The 19,442-nt window shown below is 38.9% G+C and overlaps 1 protein-coding gene across 2 annotated transcripts in view; it reads left to right on the top strand.

Moving 5' to 3' along the window:
* The window catches only part of SCLT1 (sodium channel and clathrin linker 1), a 42,398-nt gene that overhangs the window by 10,239 nt on the left and 12,717 nt on the right, over positions 1–19,442 (top strand). Inside the window, exons 6-16 of one of the 2 annotated variants that reach the window (XM_063310146.1) lie at positions 224–346; positions 1,179–1,244; positions 7,380–7,450; positions 8,587–8,622; positions 9,014–9,104; positions 9,214–9,305; positions 10,044–10,221; positions 10,387–10,485; positions 11,113–11,184; positions 11,977–12,051; positions 13,977–14,122. In XM_063310146.1, coding sequence (XP_063166216.1) covers positions 224–346; positions 1,179–1,244; positions 7,380–7,450; positions 8,587–8,622; positions 9,014–9,104; positions 9,214–9,305; positions 10,044–10,221; positions 10,387–10,485; positions 11,113–11,184; positions 11,977–12,051; positions 13,977–14,122 — 1,049 coding nt within the window. The remainder of the gene's footprint in view (positions 1–223; positions 347–1,178; positions 1,245–7,379; positions 7,451–8,586; positions 8,623–9,013; positions 9,105–9,213; positions 9,306–10,043; positions 10,222–10,386; positions 10,486–11,112; positions 11,185–11,976; positions 12,052–13,976; positions 14,123–19,442) is intronic. The other variant, XM_063310147.1, reaches the window with a different exon arrangement.

Raw genomic sequence — 19,442 nt, forward strand, 5'->3', positions numbered from 1 at the left:
CCCATAACAACAACCCTGTGGGGTGAGTTGGGCTGAGAGAGAGTGACTGGCCCAAGGTCACCCAGCCGGCTTTCATGCCTAAGGCGGGACTAGAACTCACAGTCTCCTGGTTTCTAGCCCAGCACCTTAACTACTAGTAATTCTTCTTTTCAAACATTTGATCGTTAAATACAAATGGAAAGAAAAATTCTGACATTCTTTTTTTCATTATTTCAATTTTAAGGAAAAGGAACACGTCCTAGAACTTTGGCAGAGAGCATCACGTGAATTGGAGCAACTTCGGCAGACATACCAGGAACATATGACAGAAGCACAAATACATATTGCAGAAAGGAAGAAGCAAAAAGTAACATAATTATATGTATATTATAATAAATTAAAATGAAGACAATTATTTTCCCACTAACTCAAGATTTCAGGAATGGCCAGCTTTTTCGTACAGGAACATGTTTACTTTAAATGGTCTTTGGGCAAATCATAGACATGACCATCTCATACTGGAGAACAGAGCTGAACTTTTCAGATTATTTATGAGGTGGGAGATAGGGTGTCTTTTTGTTTTGTTTTGTTTTGTTTTTGATATGCAGGGAAGGAGTGTAAAACCAAAAGATGTATTTTGAAAGCCTTAGGTAGCTCAAGTTTGTATGTAAAAATGATCCTGTGAGCTCATGTAGACCCCCAGGATACAGCCCCCCAGTGTCTTCCGAAGGTTTGAAACCTGAATGCATATTAGAAAAAGGACACTGTTTGCTTGATTTTGAAGTCTGCTTCTGAATTTTCAAAGATTTGTTACAAAATTAGCTGTGAGTAATTTATTCAACTTATAAGTATACTCCATGCACTTAAAAACTTTTGAATCTTATTGCAGAAATACAGTGTGTTCTATCACAGTCTCTTAAAGGAAGGTACTTATCTCTGTCACAGGCAAAGCCTCAGAAATGTACACACAAACAGAATATTAGGAAGAGGAATACTGTAGAGCATTCCTACCTTATGCTATTGTGTGATTCCATTTGAAATAAATTGGTTGACTGTAAAATCTGGACAACAGCCACTAATAATGTATAAAATGTAATAATAATACTTAAATATTTAATACATTATGTTTGAGCATTTCTTTTTATGTTGATAAATCCTGTAGATTGTAATTCCAATGCTCTGTATTATCTTCTTTCTAGGATCAATTAATAAGCTTTCAACAGGTAACAAAACAACTACATTTAGCCAATGAAAAAACGGAGTCAGTAAGTGAAATATTGAAATTATAATGACTTAAATTATTTTGGACTAGTCATAACAGCAGAAAAATATAAAACAGTAATATATATTTTCCAAACAGATATAACTTTTCATAAAGATATGTCTAACTTTTTTTCCTTGCATACTTTATGAGTTGTATTATATAGTGGCTTGTACTATATTTTTATATGTCGGTATACCATCGGAAGATGAGACCCCCAGGTCGGAAGATGGTCAAAATGCTACTGGGGAGGAACAGAGGATGAGTTCAACTAGCCCCAGACGTGATGACGCAGCTAGCTCAAAGCCGAAAGGACGGCTAGCAGCTGATGGTGCTGGTGGTGAACGGCGAATCCGATGTTCTGAGGATCAACACACCATTGGAACCTGGATTGTAAGATTTATGAGCCAGGGCAAATTGGATGTGGTTATTGGTGAGATGTCAAGATTAAAGATAGACATTTTGGGCGTCAGTGAACTGAAATGGACTGGAATGGGCCACTTCACATCAAATGACCACCAGATCTACTACTGTGGACAAGAGGACCACAGAAGAAATGGAGTAGCCTTCATAATTAATAGTAAAGTGGCGAAAGCAGTGCTTGGATACAATCCAAAAAACGACAGAATGATCTCAATTCGAATTCAGGGCAAGCCATCTAACATCACAGTGATCCAAATATACGCCCCAACCACAGATGCTGAAGAAGCTGAAGTAGAGCAGTTCTATGAGGATCTGCAGCACCTACTGGACAACACGCCTAAAAGATGTTGTTTTCATCACAGGAGACTGGAATGATAAGGTGGGCAGTCAAATGACACCTGGAATTACAGGTAAGTATGGCCTGGGAGAACAAAACGAAGCAGGACATAGGCTGATAGAATTTTGCCGAGACAACTCACTCTGCATAACAAACACTCTCTTCCAACAACCTAAGAGACGGCTTTATACATGGACTTCCCCAGATGGACAACACCGAAATCAGATTCACTACATCCTTTGCAGCCAAAGGTGGCGGACATCTATACAGTCGGTAAAAACAAGACCTGGAGCTGACTGTAGTTCAGATCACGAACTTCTTATTGAACAATTTAGGACCAGACTAAAGAGATTAGGGAAGACCCACAGATCAGCTAGATATGAGCTCACTAATATTCCTAAGGAATATGCAGTGGAGGTGAAGAACAGATTTAAGGGACTGGACTTAGTAGATAGGGTCCCGGAAGAACTCTGGACAGAAGTTGGCAGCATTGTTCAGGAGGCGGCAACAAAATACATCCCAAAGAAAGAGAAAACCAAGAAGGCAAAATGGCTGTCTGCTGAGACACTAGAAGTAGCCCAAGAAAGAAGGAAAGCAAAAGGCAACAGTGATAGGGGGAGATATGCCCAATTAAATGAAAAATTCCAGAGGTTAGCCAGAAGAGATAAGGAATTATTTTTAAACAAGCAATGCGTGGAAGTGGAAGAAGACAATAGAATAGGAAGGACAAGAGACTTCTTCCAGAAAATTAGAAACATCGGAGGTAAATTCCAGGCAAAAATGGGTATGATCAAAAACAAAGATGGCAAGGACCAAACAGAAGAAGAAGAGATCAAGAAAAGGTGGCAAGAATATACAGAAGACCTGTATAGGAAGGATAACAGTATCGGGGATAGCTTTGACGTTGTGGTCAGAGCTAGAGCCAGACATCCTGAAGAGTGAGGTTGAATGGGCCTTAAGAAGCATTGCTAATAACAAGGCAGCAGGAGACGACGGCATCCCAGCTGAACTGTTCAAAATCTTGCAAGATGATGCTGTCAAGGTAATGCATGCTATATGCCAGCAAATTTGGAAAACACAAGAATGGCCATCAGATTGGAAAAAATCAACTTATATCGCCATACCAAAAAAGGGAAACACTAAAGAATGTTCAAACTATCGAACAGTGGCACTCATTTCACATGCCAGTAAGGTAATGCTCAAGATCCTGCAAGGTAGACTTCAGCAGTTCATAGAGCAAGAATTGCCAGATGTACAAGCTGGGTTTAGAAAAGGCAGAGGAACTAGGGACCAAATTGCCAATATCCGCTGGATAATGGAAAAAGCCAGGGAGTTTCAGAAAAACATCTATTTCTGTTTTATTGACTATTCTAAAGCCTTTGATTGTGTGGACCATAACAAATTGTGACAAGTTCTTAGTGGTATGGGGATACCAAGTCATCTTGTATGCCTCCTGAAGAATCTGTATAATGACCAAGTAGCAACAGTAAGAACAGACCATGGAACAACGGACTGGTTTAAGATTGGGAAAGGAGTACGGCAGGGCTGTATACTCTCACCCTACCTATTCAACTTGTACGCAGAACACATCATGTGACGTGCTGGGCTTGAGGAATCCAAGGCTGGAGTTAAAATCTCTGGAAGAAACATTAACAATCTCAGATATGCAGATGATACCACTTTGATGGCTGAAAGCGAAAAGGAACTGAGGAGCCTTATGATGAAGGTGAAAGAAGAAAGTGCAAAAGCTGACTTGCAGCTAAACCCAAAAAAACCAAGATTATGGCAACCAGCTTGATTGATAACTGGCAAATAGAGGGAGAAAATGTAGAAGCAGTGAAAGACTTTGTATTTCTAGGTGCGAAGATTACTGCAGATGCTGACTGCAGTCAGGAAATCAGAAGACGCTTAATCTTTGGGAGAAGAGCAATGACAAATCTCGGTAAAATAGTTAAGAGCAGAGACATCACACTGACAACAAAGGTCCGCATAGTTAAAGCAATGGTGTTCCCCGTAGTAACATATGGCTGCGAGAGCTGGACCATAAGGAAGGCTGAGCGAAGGAAGATAGATGCTTTGGAACTGTGGTGTTGGAGGAAAATTCTGAGAGTGCCTTGGACTGCAAGAAGATCAAACCGGTCCATCCTCCAGGAAATAAAGCCAGACTGCTCACTTGTGGGAATGATATTAAAGGCAAAACTGAAATACTTTGGCCACATAATGAGAAGACAGGACACCCTGGAGAAGATGCTGATGCTAGGGAGAGTGGAAGGCAAAAGGAAGAGGGGCCGACCAAGGGGAAGATGGATAGATGATATTCTAGAGGTGATGGATTCGTCCCTGGGGGACCTGGGGGTGTTGATGACTGACAGGAAGCTCTTGCGTGGGCTGGTTCATGAAGTCACAAAGCATCAGAAGCGACTAAACCAATAAACAACAACTATATTTTTAATCCCTTTTAGTTTAAGTGCTACTTGGATACCAGTTTTTCCTGATTTGGGAAAATTTGCTGTTCATAAAAAAATCAAGGTTTTGTCTGTAGACAGTCCATGATTACCAAGTTTTAATGCCTAGATTTTTTTGATTACTCAGTATTAGTTTAAAAAAAAAAATTTCCTTCTGTATCCTTCTGCACTTAATGACATGACTATGGGAAGCTAATGAAGTTGAAGTAAGAAGCTTTTTTAAAAGTATAGGCAAAAGCAGAGAGTAAGTGAAATATAGTGAAACAAAATTGCAATCAAATTATTAATGGCAGATGAACTCAAGAGCTCCAACCATGAAAAACTGTACTATCTTCTTGCAGACATGTTTCCAACTGTCAGCAACCAAGTTGCTACTTTTGCTCTGCTCTCATTTAAACTTAGGAAGAAATACTTAAGTTCTTAGCTGTAGCCGTGGCTTTATTTTGTTGTAACCTTTTCAAATCTAATACTTCTTCTATTACTCTATAATTTCATTATTTTATTGTTTTATTGTTATTTTATTGTATTTTATGGCTTTCCTATGTTATGACCTGTGGTTACAGCAATAAACTTATTTACTTAGCTGTGTTGTTAGTTGCCTTTGAGTTGTTTACAACTCATGGCGACCCTATGTATAACAGAACGAAATGCTGTTCGGTCTTGCACCATATGCCTGACTGTTCCAATGTTTGCATCCATTGTTGCAGTAATTGTATCAATCCATCACATTGAAGGTCTTCCTCTTTTCCATTGGCCCTCAGCTTTACCAAACATGATGTCCTTTTCAAGTGATCAGTCTTTCCTGACAATGTGCCCAAAGTATGAGAGTCTAAGCCTAGTTATCTTTGCCTCTAGGGAACATTCTGGTTGTATTTCTTCCAAAGCTGATTTGTTTGTTCTTCTAGCAGACCATGGTATTTTCAACAATCTTCACCAACACCACAATTCAAATGCATCAGTTCTTCTTCTCTTCCTTTTTTAATGTCCATTTTTCACAGGCATATGTGGCAATTGAGAAGACCATGGCGTGAGTTAGACGCACCTTTGTTTTTAAACTGACGTCTTTACTTCTGAAAACTTTAGATAGGTCTTTGATGGCATATTTTCCCAGCACGATATGTCATTCTTGATTACTACTTCCCTTGGCATTGATCGTTAATCTGAGTAGACTGAAATTGTTGACAACTTCAATTTCTTCTCCATTTATTGTGACATTGTTTATTGGTCCATTTGTGAGTATCTTCATCTTCTTCACATTCAGGTGTAGTCCGTATTACTGACTACAATCTTTGATCTTCATCAGCAAGTACTTCAAGTCTTCTTCACTTCCAGCAAGAAAAGTTGTATCATCTGCATATTGCAAGTTGTTAATGAGTCTTCCACCAATTCTGATACCCCGTTCTTCGTACATTCCTGCTCCTAGAATTATTTGTTCAACACACACATTGAATAAGTAGGGTGACAGTATACAACCTTGTGGCACACCTTTTCCAATTTTGACCCACTCGGAATCACCGTTTTCTGTTCTAACGACTGCCTCTTGATCCATGTACAGGTTCTGCATGAGTACAATTAAGTGCTCTGGAATTTAAAATTTATTTACTTACTTACTTGAAATTACAGTGAAATGCAAACAGAACAAAAAAGGAGTTGATTTTTTTTAAAATGTTGGTGATTGAAAGCAATGATTAATGCGGGTGCATCTAAGACAGAATAGGGTAAAGGTAAAGGTTTCCCTTGACGTAAAGTCCAGTCGTGTCCGACTCTAGGGGGCGGTGCTCATCTCCGTTTCTAAGCCGTTAGAGCCGGCGTCCGTAGACCCGTCCGTGGTCATGTGGCCGGCATGACAACACGGAACGCCATTACCTTCCCGCCGAAGCGGTACCTATTGATCTACTCACGTTTGCATGTTTTCGAACTGCTAGGTGAGCAGGAGCTGGGACTAGCAACGGGAGCTCACCCTGTTGCGCGGATTCGAACCGCCGACCTTCCGATCGGCAAGCTCAGCAGCGCAGCAGTTTAACCCACAGCGCCACCGCGTCCCATCTAAGACAGAATAAGACCCTTAAAATGCCACTGAATTTAGGACAAAGATTATATATGTATTGACAATTATAAAAGTCTAAATGAAGTAAAGTCAGTAGTAAAATTATTGCAACATAGATAGCTGTACTGCAGTAGCACATGACTCTGAGTTTTGTTATAAGCATGGTTAGTTGAAAAAGCCAGATTTTGTTCTGCTGCTAAGCAAAGTACAGATAGTCCTCACTTAACAACCCTAATTGGGACAGGCAACTCCACTAAGCGAAGTGACTGTAAAGTGGGAAATCACATGATCATGACTGAGCTTTCTGGCTGGAAAGAGACAAGTCAGTTTCATACCTTCCACTTTTGTTTGCCTCCTAACCACTCCCCCGCCCTTTGGAATGCTTGAATGCCTGCTTACTGTCTTGTACACATTGAAAGCAATGCAGTCACACTGCAGCCCAGGGTTGGAAGCCTCAGGCGCGCTGTACAAACAGCTTACAGTACTTTCTTGAAATCTCATGGTCTCCAATCTCTCCACTCTGCAGGGGGGGTGGGGAGTGACTTCTGTAGGCAGTCTCTCCTTTGTCTGACCCTTTCGTGCTGCCAGCGCAATCACATTGCTTTCAATGTGTCAATGAGCAAACAGCTTACTCTCTTGAAATCTCTTTCTCTCCAATCACTCTGCTCTGCCAGAGGAGGGGAGGCATGGGAAGCAAGCAATTTCAGTAGGCAATCTCTCCGAGTGAGCTTCAGTTGTTGAGGGTATACTAGACCCTGAGTTTCTGCATTCCTAGACCAGCACCTTAACCACTCTAACACACTGGCTCTCATGATTTATTGAGTTTTAACAGCAGTATAATGTATTTAAAAATTATTCTGTTTACAGATTAATCAAGTATTTCTGAAAACTGTAATGGAACAAAACGTAGAGCTGGAACAGCTGCGCAAGCGACAAAGGTATAGACTTCTCAATCTTAAAACACTTAAAAAAAACGATAGGGCTTAGCACACCTTTTCTTATAGAGGAATAACTGGCAGTAGCTAATTCAGTAAACTTACTCCCATTCCTAGGCAAAATTTCCCAGTCATTCTTAACTTTTTCTGAACTCTTTTTGCAGCTGAGGGCTGCATTTTAGACAATACACACATGCACATACACACAAATTAAACTATTAAAAATATATTTTAGACACGGAGCATTTTGCATTTTGTGGAAACTTTTTTTTAAGTAAAACTTAACTGGTTTTAAAATACGTTTATGTCAGTGTTTATGATTAAATAAAATGAGCAAAACTGCTACTATAAAGTACATATGTAATCATGGCAGTTCTAAAAACTGCAAAAAAATAAATACGTACGCTTTGATCAATTGTGTATACCACACCTATGCGTAGATAGATAATCAAGGGACATGCAAAAAGAATTTCTGCTTCTCCCTAATATCTTCAACCACTGTTGAAACTGTTTTGTTTGTAATGTATCTATGGCTGTCTGAAAGCACACATAAGTGTATATGTGTATATTATATGTATTGTGTCTTTTCAGGTACAGTCATACTCTCTGTGTTTTCTCTGGCAGTGCAAATCAATCAGGGTAAACAGCTGTTTATCCAGATTACAAATTCAGTCTAAATAAATATTTATTCTTCTAAAAAAAATACATATTTTGCTTAACTACCTTAATTTTAATCAAAATGTCTTTTAAAAGTAAAAAGTTCTTTGTGCATAGAATAGATCAGAGAAAAATAACATTTTATATAGTTTTGAGGAAATTTAAAAGGGTTGTTAAAATAGAGAAAAATTATATTTCCAGGCATTTTGTATTATAATTGGCCTTCAATCTATTCTGCAATTGTACTTTAATTGTACTCAGTCTATTCTGCAATTAAGTTTAAAATGTATATATGTATACATTTTTCATATATCTTTCAGAGATAAAATTCTAGCATAAGTAATTGATAACCAGAACCTTAAAGGTTTGTCTTTGGGTTGGTCAATGAGAGTGAATAAATATTTTAAAAAAAATAGGGTAATGGTCCTACCTGTGCAATGAGGCTTTGGAAAAGTATTTTACGGCTTATTGTATATTAACAGGTGGAAGTTTATACCTATATATGGAGATGAAACATTGTGAGCAAATGCTGAACTCTGCAAGAACTATTGTAGGCAATGAAGAAAACCTTTCTTTCTAATAAATGGTTGATGTTACTTCATATATATTGGATGGAAAATTATCCATGCACACCAACACATCCTGTTCATCACAATGATGAGCAGATCTTTGGAGAAATGAACTGCTGTATGGAGTGCTGTAAAATAAAATCTTGACAGAGAGATAATAAAATAAACTAAGAGGTGACTTTTACTGGTGCAATAATTTGTTTGAGTAAGAGCATAATTACATCTTCATGGCAATTTTTTCTTGAGTTTGAACATGGAGTTGTAATGTAATGTAAAAACATGGTATTTTTTGTAGTCAGTATATTTCTTACTTAGAATTATTTGTGTTTTTATTATACAGGCAATCCAAATTGGACTTGAGAACAAGTGTTGAAAAAGCTGATGAAATGATGAGACTCATTGAGGATCTTCGCAGCCAATTAAATGGAAAGGTAGAACACATTTCTCAGCTTTCACAATGGAAGTTTATATTGCTGGTCCTCTGTTTCCTTGTAGTCACACAAAGTTGTTCTAAAAATCTCTGACTTCTCTGGTGTTTAGGAAGAAGAGGTCCTAGCTGCTCGGGAAAAAGAGGAGGCATCAGATAAACGCTTGCAAGAATTGCAGTCAAGCATAAAACAGCTGGAGACAAGGTAGATTATTAAATAATTTCAATTTTAACACTACAACCTTATACAAGTTTACCTTTGATTTTTTGTTGCATGATCAGACATTTACTGTAATTTCAGAACATATTTTCACCCAATCACTATAATTAATTTCAGCCAATGAATTTTAATTGGCTACCATTGTTGCAGCCCTCGAGAATAAACATTAAGTCCAATATTGGCTTGTTGTCAAAAATGTCAGCAAAATTGGTTAATGTTTGAGAGCTATCTTGGCTTTTTTGGTTTTAGGATCAATGGCAAAATGTACTACTTAAATACAGACTTGGATTCTGCCAATCAGAAATATTTTTAAGTTTAGCCTAGTTTTCAAATTCTTCTTGAAAAAAGTAACCTCAAAATTTGAGAAACACTTTACTAAATTGGACAGGATTACAAAGCAATGAACATTACAAGAATTATAAGGAGAATAAAATTCCATCATCAGGTCTAAATTAAAATAAAGGTTATTACTAGTTTGTCAAGAAGTGTTCCTATTTCTGGACATCTGAAATTTCACCGTTATGATAACAGTGAAAACTGCTTGAAAGATGCTGCAAAAAGATGCTGCCCCAAGATAATTGATTTCAAGGTATTCGAGAAGGGAATTAATCTAATCTTGTCAGGTCTTGAAAGATACAAGGACAGCCATTTTAATTGTAGTCTTACCTGAACTTAATTTTAATCTATACTTAAAAGTTAATTGGTCCCTGTTCCAATATGCAGACTTTGTGTAGCTACACAAGATTCTAAACAGCTAAGATCAGAAAGAACAAACCTTGAAAAAAAAATTCAGGAGCTGCAAACAAAGTGTGTGAATATAGAAGAAGAGAAGTATGATGCTGTAGCAAAGGTCCGAGACAGCATGCAACTCATAGAAGAAGCTAACCTTCAGAAGAGTCAGGTGATTAATTTATTCTACACGTTTGCAGGATAACAGTGCTTTTGACTTAATTAAGAAGTCAGTCTGTTTCTGTTTATTGAAAATAGCTATATCTTTAGGGTTTTGACTTGACTTCTGTAGGAAGTTACGTCTTTACTAGAATATAACTATTCTTTCCAATTCTAGGCAATGCTATCAGAGAAACAAAAAGAAGAGGAAATTGAAAATATGAAGCAAGCAGTTTCTCAGCTGCTTCAAGATGCTGCTTCAAGAACTAGGAAGGAAGTAAGCAGTTGCGCTTAGAACTTTTTCATATTTTCTTACACATTTTGTTCTTGTAAATTACACTAATAATACACTATTACTTTGAAAGCAAAATATCTATATACAATTGAAAGTTATCTCAGTTGAAATATGCGGCTTTTTGTCTGTGCAATATTAGATAATTCAAGTAACAAATGGACCTTTGTTATTGGGAGAAGAAATTATTTCTCCAAATAAACTGTGTAGGCTACAGTCCATGTAACTCAGCTGGCAGAACCAGAATTTTGAGGCACGTTCTTCGGATGCCCAAAGAGACTTGGGGACAGGGTAGGAAGTAAGGTTGCTAAAAATTCCAGCTTAATGCAAGTCACTTTGCCTGATTTTCAGGGATGCCCTTAAACCTTCATCAGGTTCTCCAAATGCCATGAGTAGCATGTTCAAAGGGCTGGAGGAGCTGCCCTTCCAGTTATGAACACCTATATCTGCAGGTTAACATTGCTTAGCTTTGCAAGTTATACAGAAAGCTCTACTTATAATTAGTTTATTCCTTAACATATTGCAGTGTCTTGTAGTCCTAAAAATGTATTATATGATTAAGAAAGAAAACCTCAATTGGACATTGAATAATACACCTTTCAAAAAAAATAGGTGGAAAATGAGAGGAAACGATACAATATTCAAATCTGTCGATTAACAGAAGAACTTACTGCACTTCAAATGGTAAGTTTTACATTTTGCTTAGGTTAACTTCTTATATAAGTTTACTTTCTGGTCTTTTCTCTCTGTTGACTTTCACCTAGGAAGAAAAAGCATTTTAAAGTTCAGTGCCATGAGGCAACACCCAGTTTCAGTAGTTTAGTTTGTGTAGGGAAAAATCTTCCATGTCTAACTATTCACAATGTCATTAAATGTAATGATAAAAATGAATACCTTTTCACATGGGATGCTACTATTTGGAAGAGCAGATACAAAACAGATAATGTACCTTATTTGTTCAACTTTTGGATGAAAGAAACAAATCTCAAACTTTATCATTATTTGTAAAACAGTATGTGTCATAAATGTTTTGTTCAAGTAGCATATAAACATGTTTTTCCTTTTTTAAAAGGGAAATAGGGATACATGATGTTTCCAGACTTTAGTTTTAGAAGATATTGGAGGTCTGAATCCTTCTTTTTCTTAACATGTGGTTTGAAGGAAATTACTCTGAAGAATAACTTGAAAAATTACAAGTGCTATAAAATGTCCCCATAAAACCATCTAATTTAATCCTGTATTATTTCAGTACAGATCTTTCTTAATGTAGAAACAGGTTAAAGGTAAGACACTGAAATCTAATGGAAGTTTACAGTGAATGGAAATTGTGGCAATCTCATAGGTCATAGATTAAGTACATATTAATACATGAGGACAGGCTTGATTATTCATCCTGATTTTGTTTGCTACATATGCATACAGTTGAATGTCCCTTACTAATTTCTAAAAAATACATATTCTGTTACTGCTTTATAGGAATGTGGAGAAAAGCAAAGCCAAATAGAGCGGGCTGTTAGAGAAAAGCGAGCAGTTGAAGAAGAACTAGAGAAGGTAAAGCCTCTTTTCCATCGTGCCATTTTCACGCATTAACGTGATAATGTACATGGTAATAGGTTAGTAATGTTTAAGGTGTAGAAAATATTAGCCTTTGTCACGTGGGACAGACTGGTAAGGAACATAGCATTCACATCATTTAGATATGAATCAGGATATGCTGTCGTGATAAGACAGCTTGGTCATTGTATTAGCAACAGAAGAAGTTGACTTAAGGGCATGTAATGCTGTTCTGCATTTTCTCTTTACCCAAATAACTTGAGCTGGGGAGAAAAAGGAACTGCCCATGCTTGCCCAGCTTGTGCCAGATCCTCCTCCCAGCTCCATCCAACTCTTTCCTTCTTTTGGAAGAGGGCTGCCAAGCTCACAAAAGCTCTCTACAAGCTAAAATTGCTAAAACTCACTTAAAATCAGTAAAAATGAATTAAGAAAGGAAAATCTGTAAAAGGGCAGATCATCAATTTTCACGCTATAACGAATGTTAGTTAAAGGCAATTATACTAATATATAATAAGATATGATAATTAACACAATACAAACCATCAATGGAAAGCCTGGATAAACAGTACAGGTAGTCCTTGGTTAACAACCACAACCACTCATTCAGCAACTGTTCAAAGTTATGATAGCACTGAACAAGTGGTGGTTACGACTGGTTCTTGAGGTTCCGGCCATCCCAGAACCCCTGCAGTCACATGATCGCAATGTGGGTACTTGGCAACCAGCTTGCACTTACAATGTTGCAGTGTCCTGTGGTCACGTGATCTCAATTTGCAGTCTTCCCTTCTGGCTTCCCACAAAGTCAATAGGGAAGCCGGCAGAGAAGTTCGCAAGTCACTCGGGTAAATCTCCCTCACCCATGCACCCTCTCCCAGCCCCTCTGCGCTTGCACCACACCTCGTCAATCACTTGTGCACCCTCCCCTAGCCTTGCTCTGCTTACAGCGTGCCTCCCCACCACTCGTGCACTTTTCCTCACTCAGCACCAGCCACCCCAAGCTGCATTCGCATCGTAGCTCCCCCACCACCCACGTACCCTCTGTGCTTCATGCTCATGCTGCACCTCCTTGCCACTTGCTGACCCTTGTGCACCGTCCCCCACCCAGCAGCAGCCACCCCAAGCCCCACAATGCTTGTGCCACACCTCTCCACCAGCCACTCACCCTCCCTGAGCCTCGTGCTTGTGCCTCCCTTCCACTTACACACCTTCCCTGGCCACTCATGCTCCCTTGCGCACCTTCCCCCACCCAGCAGCAGCCACCCCAAGCCCCACTGCACTTGCACTGTGCCTCTCCCACCACCCTCCCAGAGCCTTGAACTCATGCCACACCTCCCCCACCTCTCATGCACCCTCCCCGGCCACTCGTGCACCCCTGCATGCCCTCCCCCATCTAGCAGCAGGCACCCCAAGCCCTGCCACGCTCATGCCATGCCTCCCCATCACCCACACACAACCTCGCTCCCTCTCCCACCTGGTAGCAGTCACCTGCCTGCCTGCTGCCCTGCTTGCAAACCACCTGGGACTTGCAACTTCCTGCTTGGCTTCCCACTGACTTTGGTTGTTGGAAGCTGGCAGGTAGTTGCAAGGAGGTGTTTGCTTAACAATTCACGATCCTCACTTAACAATGGCAACAGGAACTGTAGGGATTGCTAAGCGATGTGGTCACATGACTTTGCACTTTATGACTGCATCTCTTAGTGAACGAAATTCCGGTCCCAATTGCCATTGTAGCTCAAGGACTACCTGTACAATGTTTGTCTGATGGATAAAAGCTAATACAATAAGGACATCTTTCTTCACATGCAATTGTCATAATGGAATGGTTATCCCACTTTCTTAAGTTGTGCACAATAATTGATTTGTCAAAGCAGGGATTTCACTGGAACATTGAAATCATATCCTGTTTTAAATTCATCTGCCAGATATACCGTGAAGGTAGAGGAAATGAAGCTGATTATAGAAAACTAGAAGAGCTTCATCAGAGGTGTCTGAATGCTGAACGTACAAAAGATGACCTTCAGCTTAGTTTGCAAACAGCACAAAACAAAATTAAGCAACTAGAACTGAAGTAAGTAATTACCATATGCTGCAAACCGATATTCACTTTCTTTCCATTTCTCTTTCCAATTTTTTCTTTGGAGTCTTTTGACCAGAGTTTTATACCCTTATATTTGTATATGTATTGGCATTTTACTTTTTCTTTTTAAAATGTGCACTGATAGGCAATTATTACCACTTTTTCTACAATGGAAATATTTGTTTTGTTTGTTTGTTATGGTTTATTTTTCTATCCAATTTTTCAGGATAGAAGTCCTCTTAAAGTGGATTAGAAGTAATATAATAAACCATAATAAAAATACAAATAAATTGTATTTAGAAACAGATTTCTAAATACAGATTTCCATAGGATTTCTTAGGTCCTTCCCACAGGACAATTTATCGTAAGTGCTTTCTGGGAGGTGGGAGTCTATTTGGGAGGCCTTGGAGATGGCCTTTACCTGCCTGTTACGATGCATTTTTTATTGTTTTCCATTTCCTTTTACAAGCAGTCCCTGAAGTGTCTAATAGACATGTGGCAGATTTTCCCCCAGATTATATTTTCTACAGATGTGCCACTTTGCTATATCAGTATCTCTTGAACTTTAGGAGTAACATGGAAGATGTATTCCTGAAATGGGAAAGAGTTCAGAAATTGTCAAACACAAAGAGTTTTCTTTGTGACTTTGTAGAATCAGTCTGGTTCAGTAAATAGATTGAAACAAGTTGGAGTATGATTAAATGAAAGGTTCCTAATTAAGTCTTCAGTTATCATGTTAAACTCTAGGCTTTTATATTTAATGGTGGTGGTATATTAGCAAGTTGGCTGTGACTCATCAACTTGCCTACTCTGGTGGCTCAATCACAGTCACAGTCTAGTCCTATTAAAGCAGTTGAAAGCAAAGATGAAACTAATCAGAGCTTTCTAAGATGGCCCTGCCAAAGAACTGTGCAGTGACAGCACTGTGCAACAAAAGGTGTTCCTGATTAGGTAGGTGTGGAAGGGACGCAGAGGAGCATTTGGTTGCTTTCTTGGCATTGAGGCGGGAGGTGAGGGACAGAGTTAAAAATGGAGGTAAAGAAAATGAGGTAGCATAAGAATATGTTGTCTCTGCTCTCTTCTGGCTCTGCTGCTCCCTCTTACATTGTTTCCTTTGAGTTTCTCTTTACTTCTCTTTTTATAGTTGCAAAATGAATCTTTTTTCCATTTTGTTTGTAGCTGTAAATCAGTTTTGCTGGTATACATTTGAAGATCCCTTGAAAGTTAGTCTGGAGGTGATAGCAGTCTGCATTTGGGTCATGTGAATGCAGAGTGTAATATATTTCCCAGGCTGAAAGGCCATAATTGGTCTTTCAGCAGTACTCGCTTAAAGGTACTTAAAGTACTTGCTTAAAGGGGCGGTACTTGCCAGAAGGTAATAGACAGAACCAGAACAAAAACTAAGTATGATTTGATTATTTTTACAATTTAATTTGGGGGGAGATGGGTGATGGTAAAATTTGATGAATAAAAAATAAATACATACATACATACATTTAAATATAGTTGATATAATTACTCTCCAATCAAGTAGTTAATTTTCCCCCTTTTCTCTTATAATAAAATAAAAACTTGATAGCAACTTTTAGATTTCTCTCAGAACCATACTGAAGGCTTGGGTCAAAAATTGGAAAGTGAGAGATAATACAGAATTAAATGTCAACAGAATGGCCACAAAAACGAGCAAGCCACAAAACTCTATGCTTGTTTTTGTCCCTAAATCCCTAAAGAGACTATAAATGGAGTGGGGAAGAAAGAGGATTTAATACAAGAGCATCTTAGAATTTTATTGTTGCTGACAGCTAAGAAGCAAGGAATTGCAAAGACCAAACTTTTTTTTCCTTCCTTTTCTTTTGTGTCTGTTGCAACTGAATGGAAAAGAGTGACATTTTTACAGAGATTTTTCAGTAGACTGTAAAGGCACCCTGAAGCTATAACAAATACAAGGTCTTTTTTTACTTGGTAATCATCTTCTTTCCTAATACAGTCATGTTCCTTAGGCTAGGCTTGCAGCTAACTGGGAAGCTCTTGCTTTACCTGCAAAACTGCCAAAATTATTTTGTCAGTCTGCAGACTTTTAGTTCATTCCATGAACATTAAGTTTCTGTGTCAGAATGCATTACTTTACACCACAGAATTTTGTCTCTGTAAAATCTTTTAAGGTACTTGTGGCATGTTCATTTTTGTATTCGTTCTGTTCATTTCCATCGTGACTCCTTATTTTTGAATAAGAAATGTCTATTATTTGTAAGAAAGGGGAGAAAACACCATTGGACATTGATTGTGTTTTATATATAACTGTAAATCACTCAGAATGTTCTGTTGTATAAAGGTAAGAACATTTTCGCAAATCCATAATCAATTAATTAATAAGGAAATGTATATGGAAACTGTCTTATCACATCTATACCAGTTTTTAGTTTGTTAAAATGATACTTGTCTTTCAGTTTGTCATCTGAAATTGCTATATATTTATGAAAAAGGAGAATCACTGAAATTTCTTCAGTATATAACTAAGAAGGGTTAGTTTTCGAAATCCAAAAGTGATACCAAGTTGTAGCAAATTCCTTTACTGGTGTCAGAGCAGTAAAAAGCAGCATCAATCCATTCTTGTAGCTTAGGGCTGTACAACTTCAGTCAGCCTGACATTTTTTGCATCCCTCTTTTAATTCATCTGGACCCCCTTTAAATAAGATGTTAGCTTATCAGCCATTGACTTGCTTAGATTTCAAGTATCTGGATATCTATATATGTATCCTTATAATAAGCATATCATGATTTGGAACTACAACACAATCAAAATTGATTTGTCACAGTTTGCAAAAATTCAGTGGTAGCTTACTCAGTATCATAACTCAAATTGTTACATTCTTATGAGGTAAGAAATATAGTGAAAGAATGACACAGCTAAAATCAAAATGATGTCAAAAGCTGGATGTGTATAAAATGCACAAAATTAATGATGGTAGAAAAGTGTCTTAAAAATCAGGTTTGCAAGTGGGTAGAAGTTGGAAACCTTTGAAATACAATTTTCAGATAAGCCATATGTGGTGGCAATAAGGAATTGAGGTACTGGTCTCTTATGAAAATAAGAACTGCATTTTTTTCATAGTCACACATATATGATATTCCATTTTCACACTGAATTACTGTAATAGAAAATACACTTAATACCTACACATTCGTTCAGTTGTATAAGCATTGGGCTTGTCCAGGTGGTCTGTAGTCTGACTCAGACTGTCATGCTCCCCGATCAAATGTTCCCAGAACACCTTATCAGATTCTCATCCATCTTCGAAAAACCCGTGTCAACCTGTGAGTCACCAGCTGAGAGGGGGAAGGGACTGGAGTGTGAATTGTGTAGATATTCCTTGCCCCAACGTCATCAGGAAAGAAACCGTTCCGGCCATCTTCTGGCACGGAGAGAGGAGGGGTGCATTCCTAGGTGGGCAGTGGGGGGGAAGACTGGAAGTGGTGATTTTAAACTGTAGAATGCGCGGGAAACGCCATTCACAACTTTTACCCTGTACTGGACACTTCGCTTCATTAAACAGATTTATAAGTAACTCTTATGAGTCGTGATTGAATGAAAGCTCGAGTGGACAGTTACTGACACAGACAATCATACCTTAGATCTTGCTTCTACCTCTGAGCAGTTGTCTAGAGATCTGAAAGGAGGAAGTTTATTATTAGTCCTTTGCCAAGGTCCAGATAAAGCTTGTCACTTCCTGTGATTTCCATAGAATTAAGGCACCAGTTAAGATGGTCTGCCCCAGGCACATTATGAATCTAAATGAATTCCAGCAAAACTTGGAAATTTTCCTAGCAGTCTGGCAGGTAGTTCCACCAAGCACTTGATTGAATTCTGGAATTGGTGGCTGACCAGCATGCTGGATCTGATTTCCCCCAAGCAGCCTCTTTCTGTTTGCTAATGCCAGGGAGCTTTTTTCTTTAACTGAAAAGATTTTAGAGATGAAGTAATACCTTAAGTGCTGGAATGTTGGTGGAGGAAAACAAGAACTGAATCTGACCAAAAACTCATGTTCAAAACTACACTAGCAATAAAAGTAACAAAATATCTGCGTGTGTGTGTGCCTTCAAGTCAGTTTTGACTCCTTGCAACTGCCTGGACTAGTCACTGCAGTTTTCTTGGCAAGATTTCAGAAGTGGTTTGCTATTGCCTACTTCCTAGGGCTGGGAGAGAGTGATTGGCCCAAGGTCACCCAGCTGGCTTCGTACCTAAGGCATGACAAGACTCAGTCTTCTGGTTTCTAGCCTGGTGTCTTAACCCCTACTGTCCTAACAGCCAGGAACCACGCTGAGCCAAGGAACAGGTCTCTAGTGTTTTATTGCTGCTACATAACAGGAAAATCCTAACAAACTGAAGAAGCGTGGGAAAAACCCAGACATATAAACCCCAAAGGTTAAGGCGGGCCCGATCTGTGTCTCTTGGAATGGCTACCTAATTCCTCAGTGCTACGCATGCGCTTTACAGCCTGGATGGGAGCCCCCTGCTCGCCATCCTTACTCATGACACCTACACCAAACTGGCACTCAGAGTTTCAGTACTTCACCCTTATTACATCAGTGAGGAGTAGTCCAGCAGTGCTCATTAAATGGCTTACTTTCTCCTAGAAAAGAGTAGACTAGACAATCCACCTACAGGTTGCTCTCAGCTATTTGCACATTTCCCTTGTACAGTCACTTATGTTTGCTCAAGTGTTGACTCTTCATTGGAAGGATCTGAAGAAATAATTGGGGCAACCCCCTTATGTTATCTGGGATTCATTTTTGGTTTGTAGGCTCTGAGGTGAACTTCTCTACTTGTGGGCAGAACTGCTTGTGGGGGGTGTGTGTTATGAGTGGAGGTACTGTTTCTGCAGTAGTTTTGTTCCTGAGTGAGCAATTGCAGTTGGTGGTAGGGAAAAAGAGATCAACCTATTGGTTGCTCCCTTGGGGAGTGCTGGAGCATTCTGATCTCTCTTCCCTGCTCCTTAACATCTTTATGAAACTACTAGAAAAGGTCATCCATCAGTTTGGGGTGCAGTATTATCAATATGCTAGTAATACCCAGTTATACATATCACCAGGCTGAACTGAACATGTGATAGAGTTCTTCATCTGGTCTGTGGAGGTTGTGGATGTCAAAATAAGCTTGCAAGATTAATATGTTTTGACTCTTGACAGAGGACTGCAGTCCCACTAAAGGAGCAGGTCTGTGGCATGGAGAGGTTGTCCTGGACTCAGAGCCAGGAGATGTGATTTGCAGATGTGACCATAGCCAAGGGCACTTTTGCAGTGCAGGAGGTCT

Source organism: Candoia aspera, chromosome 8, assembly GCF_035149785.1.
Source record: "Candoia aspera isolate rCanAsp1 chromosome 8, rCanAsp1.hap2, whole genome shotgun sequence".
Lineage (NCBI taxonomy): Eukaryota > Metazoa > Chordata > Lepidosauria > Squamata > Boidae > Candoia > Candoia aspera.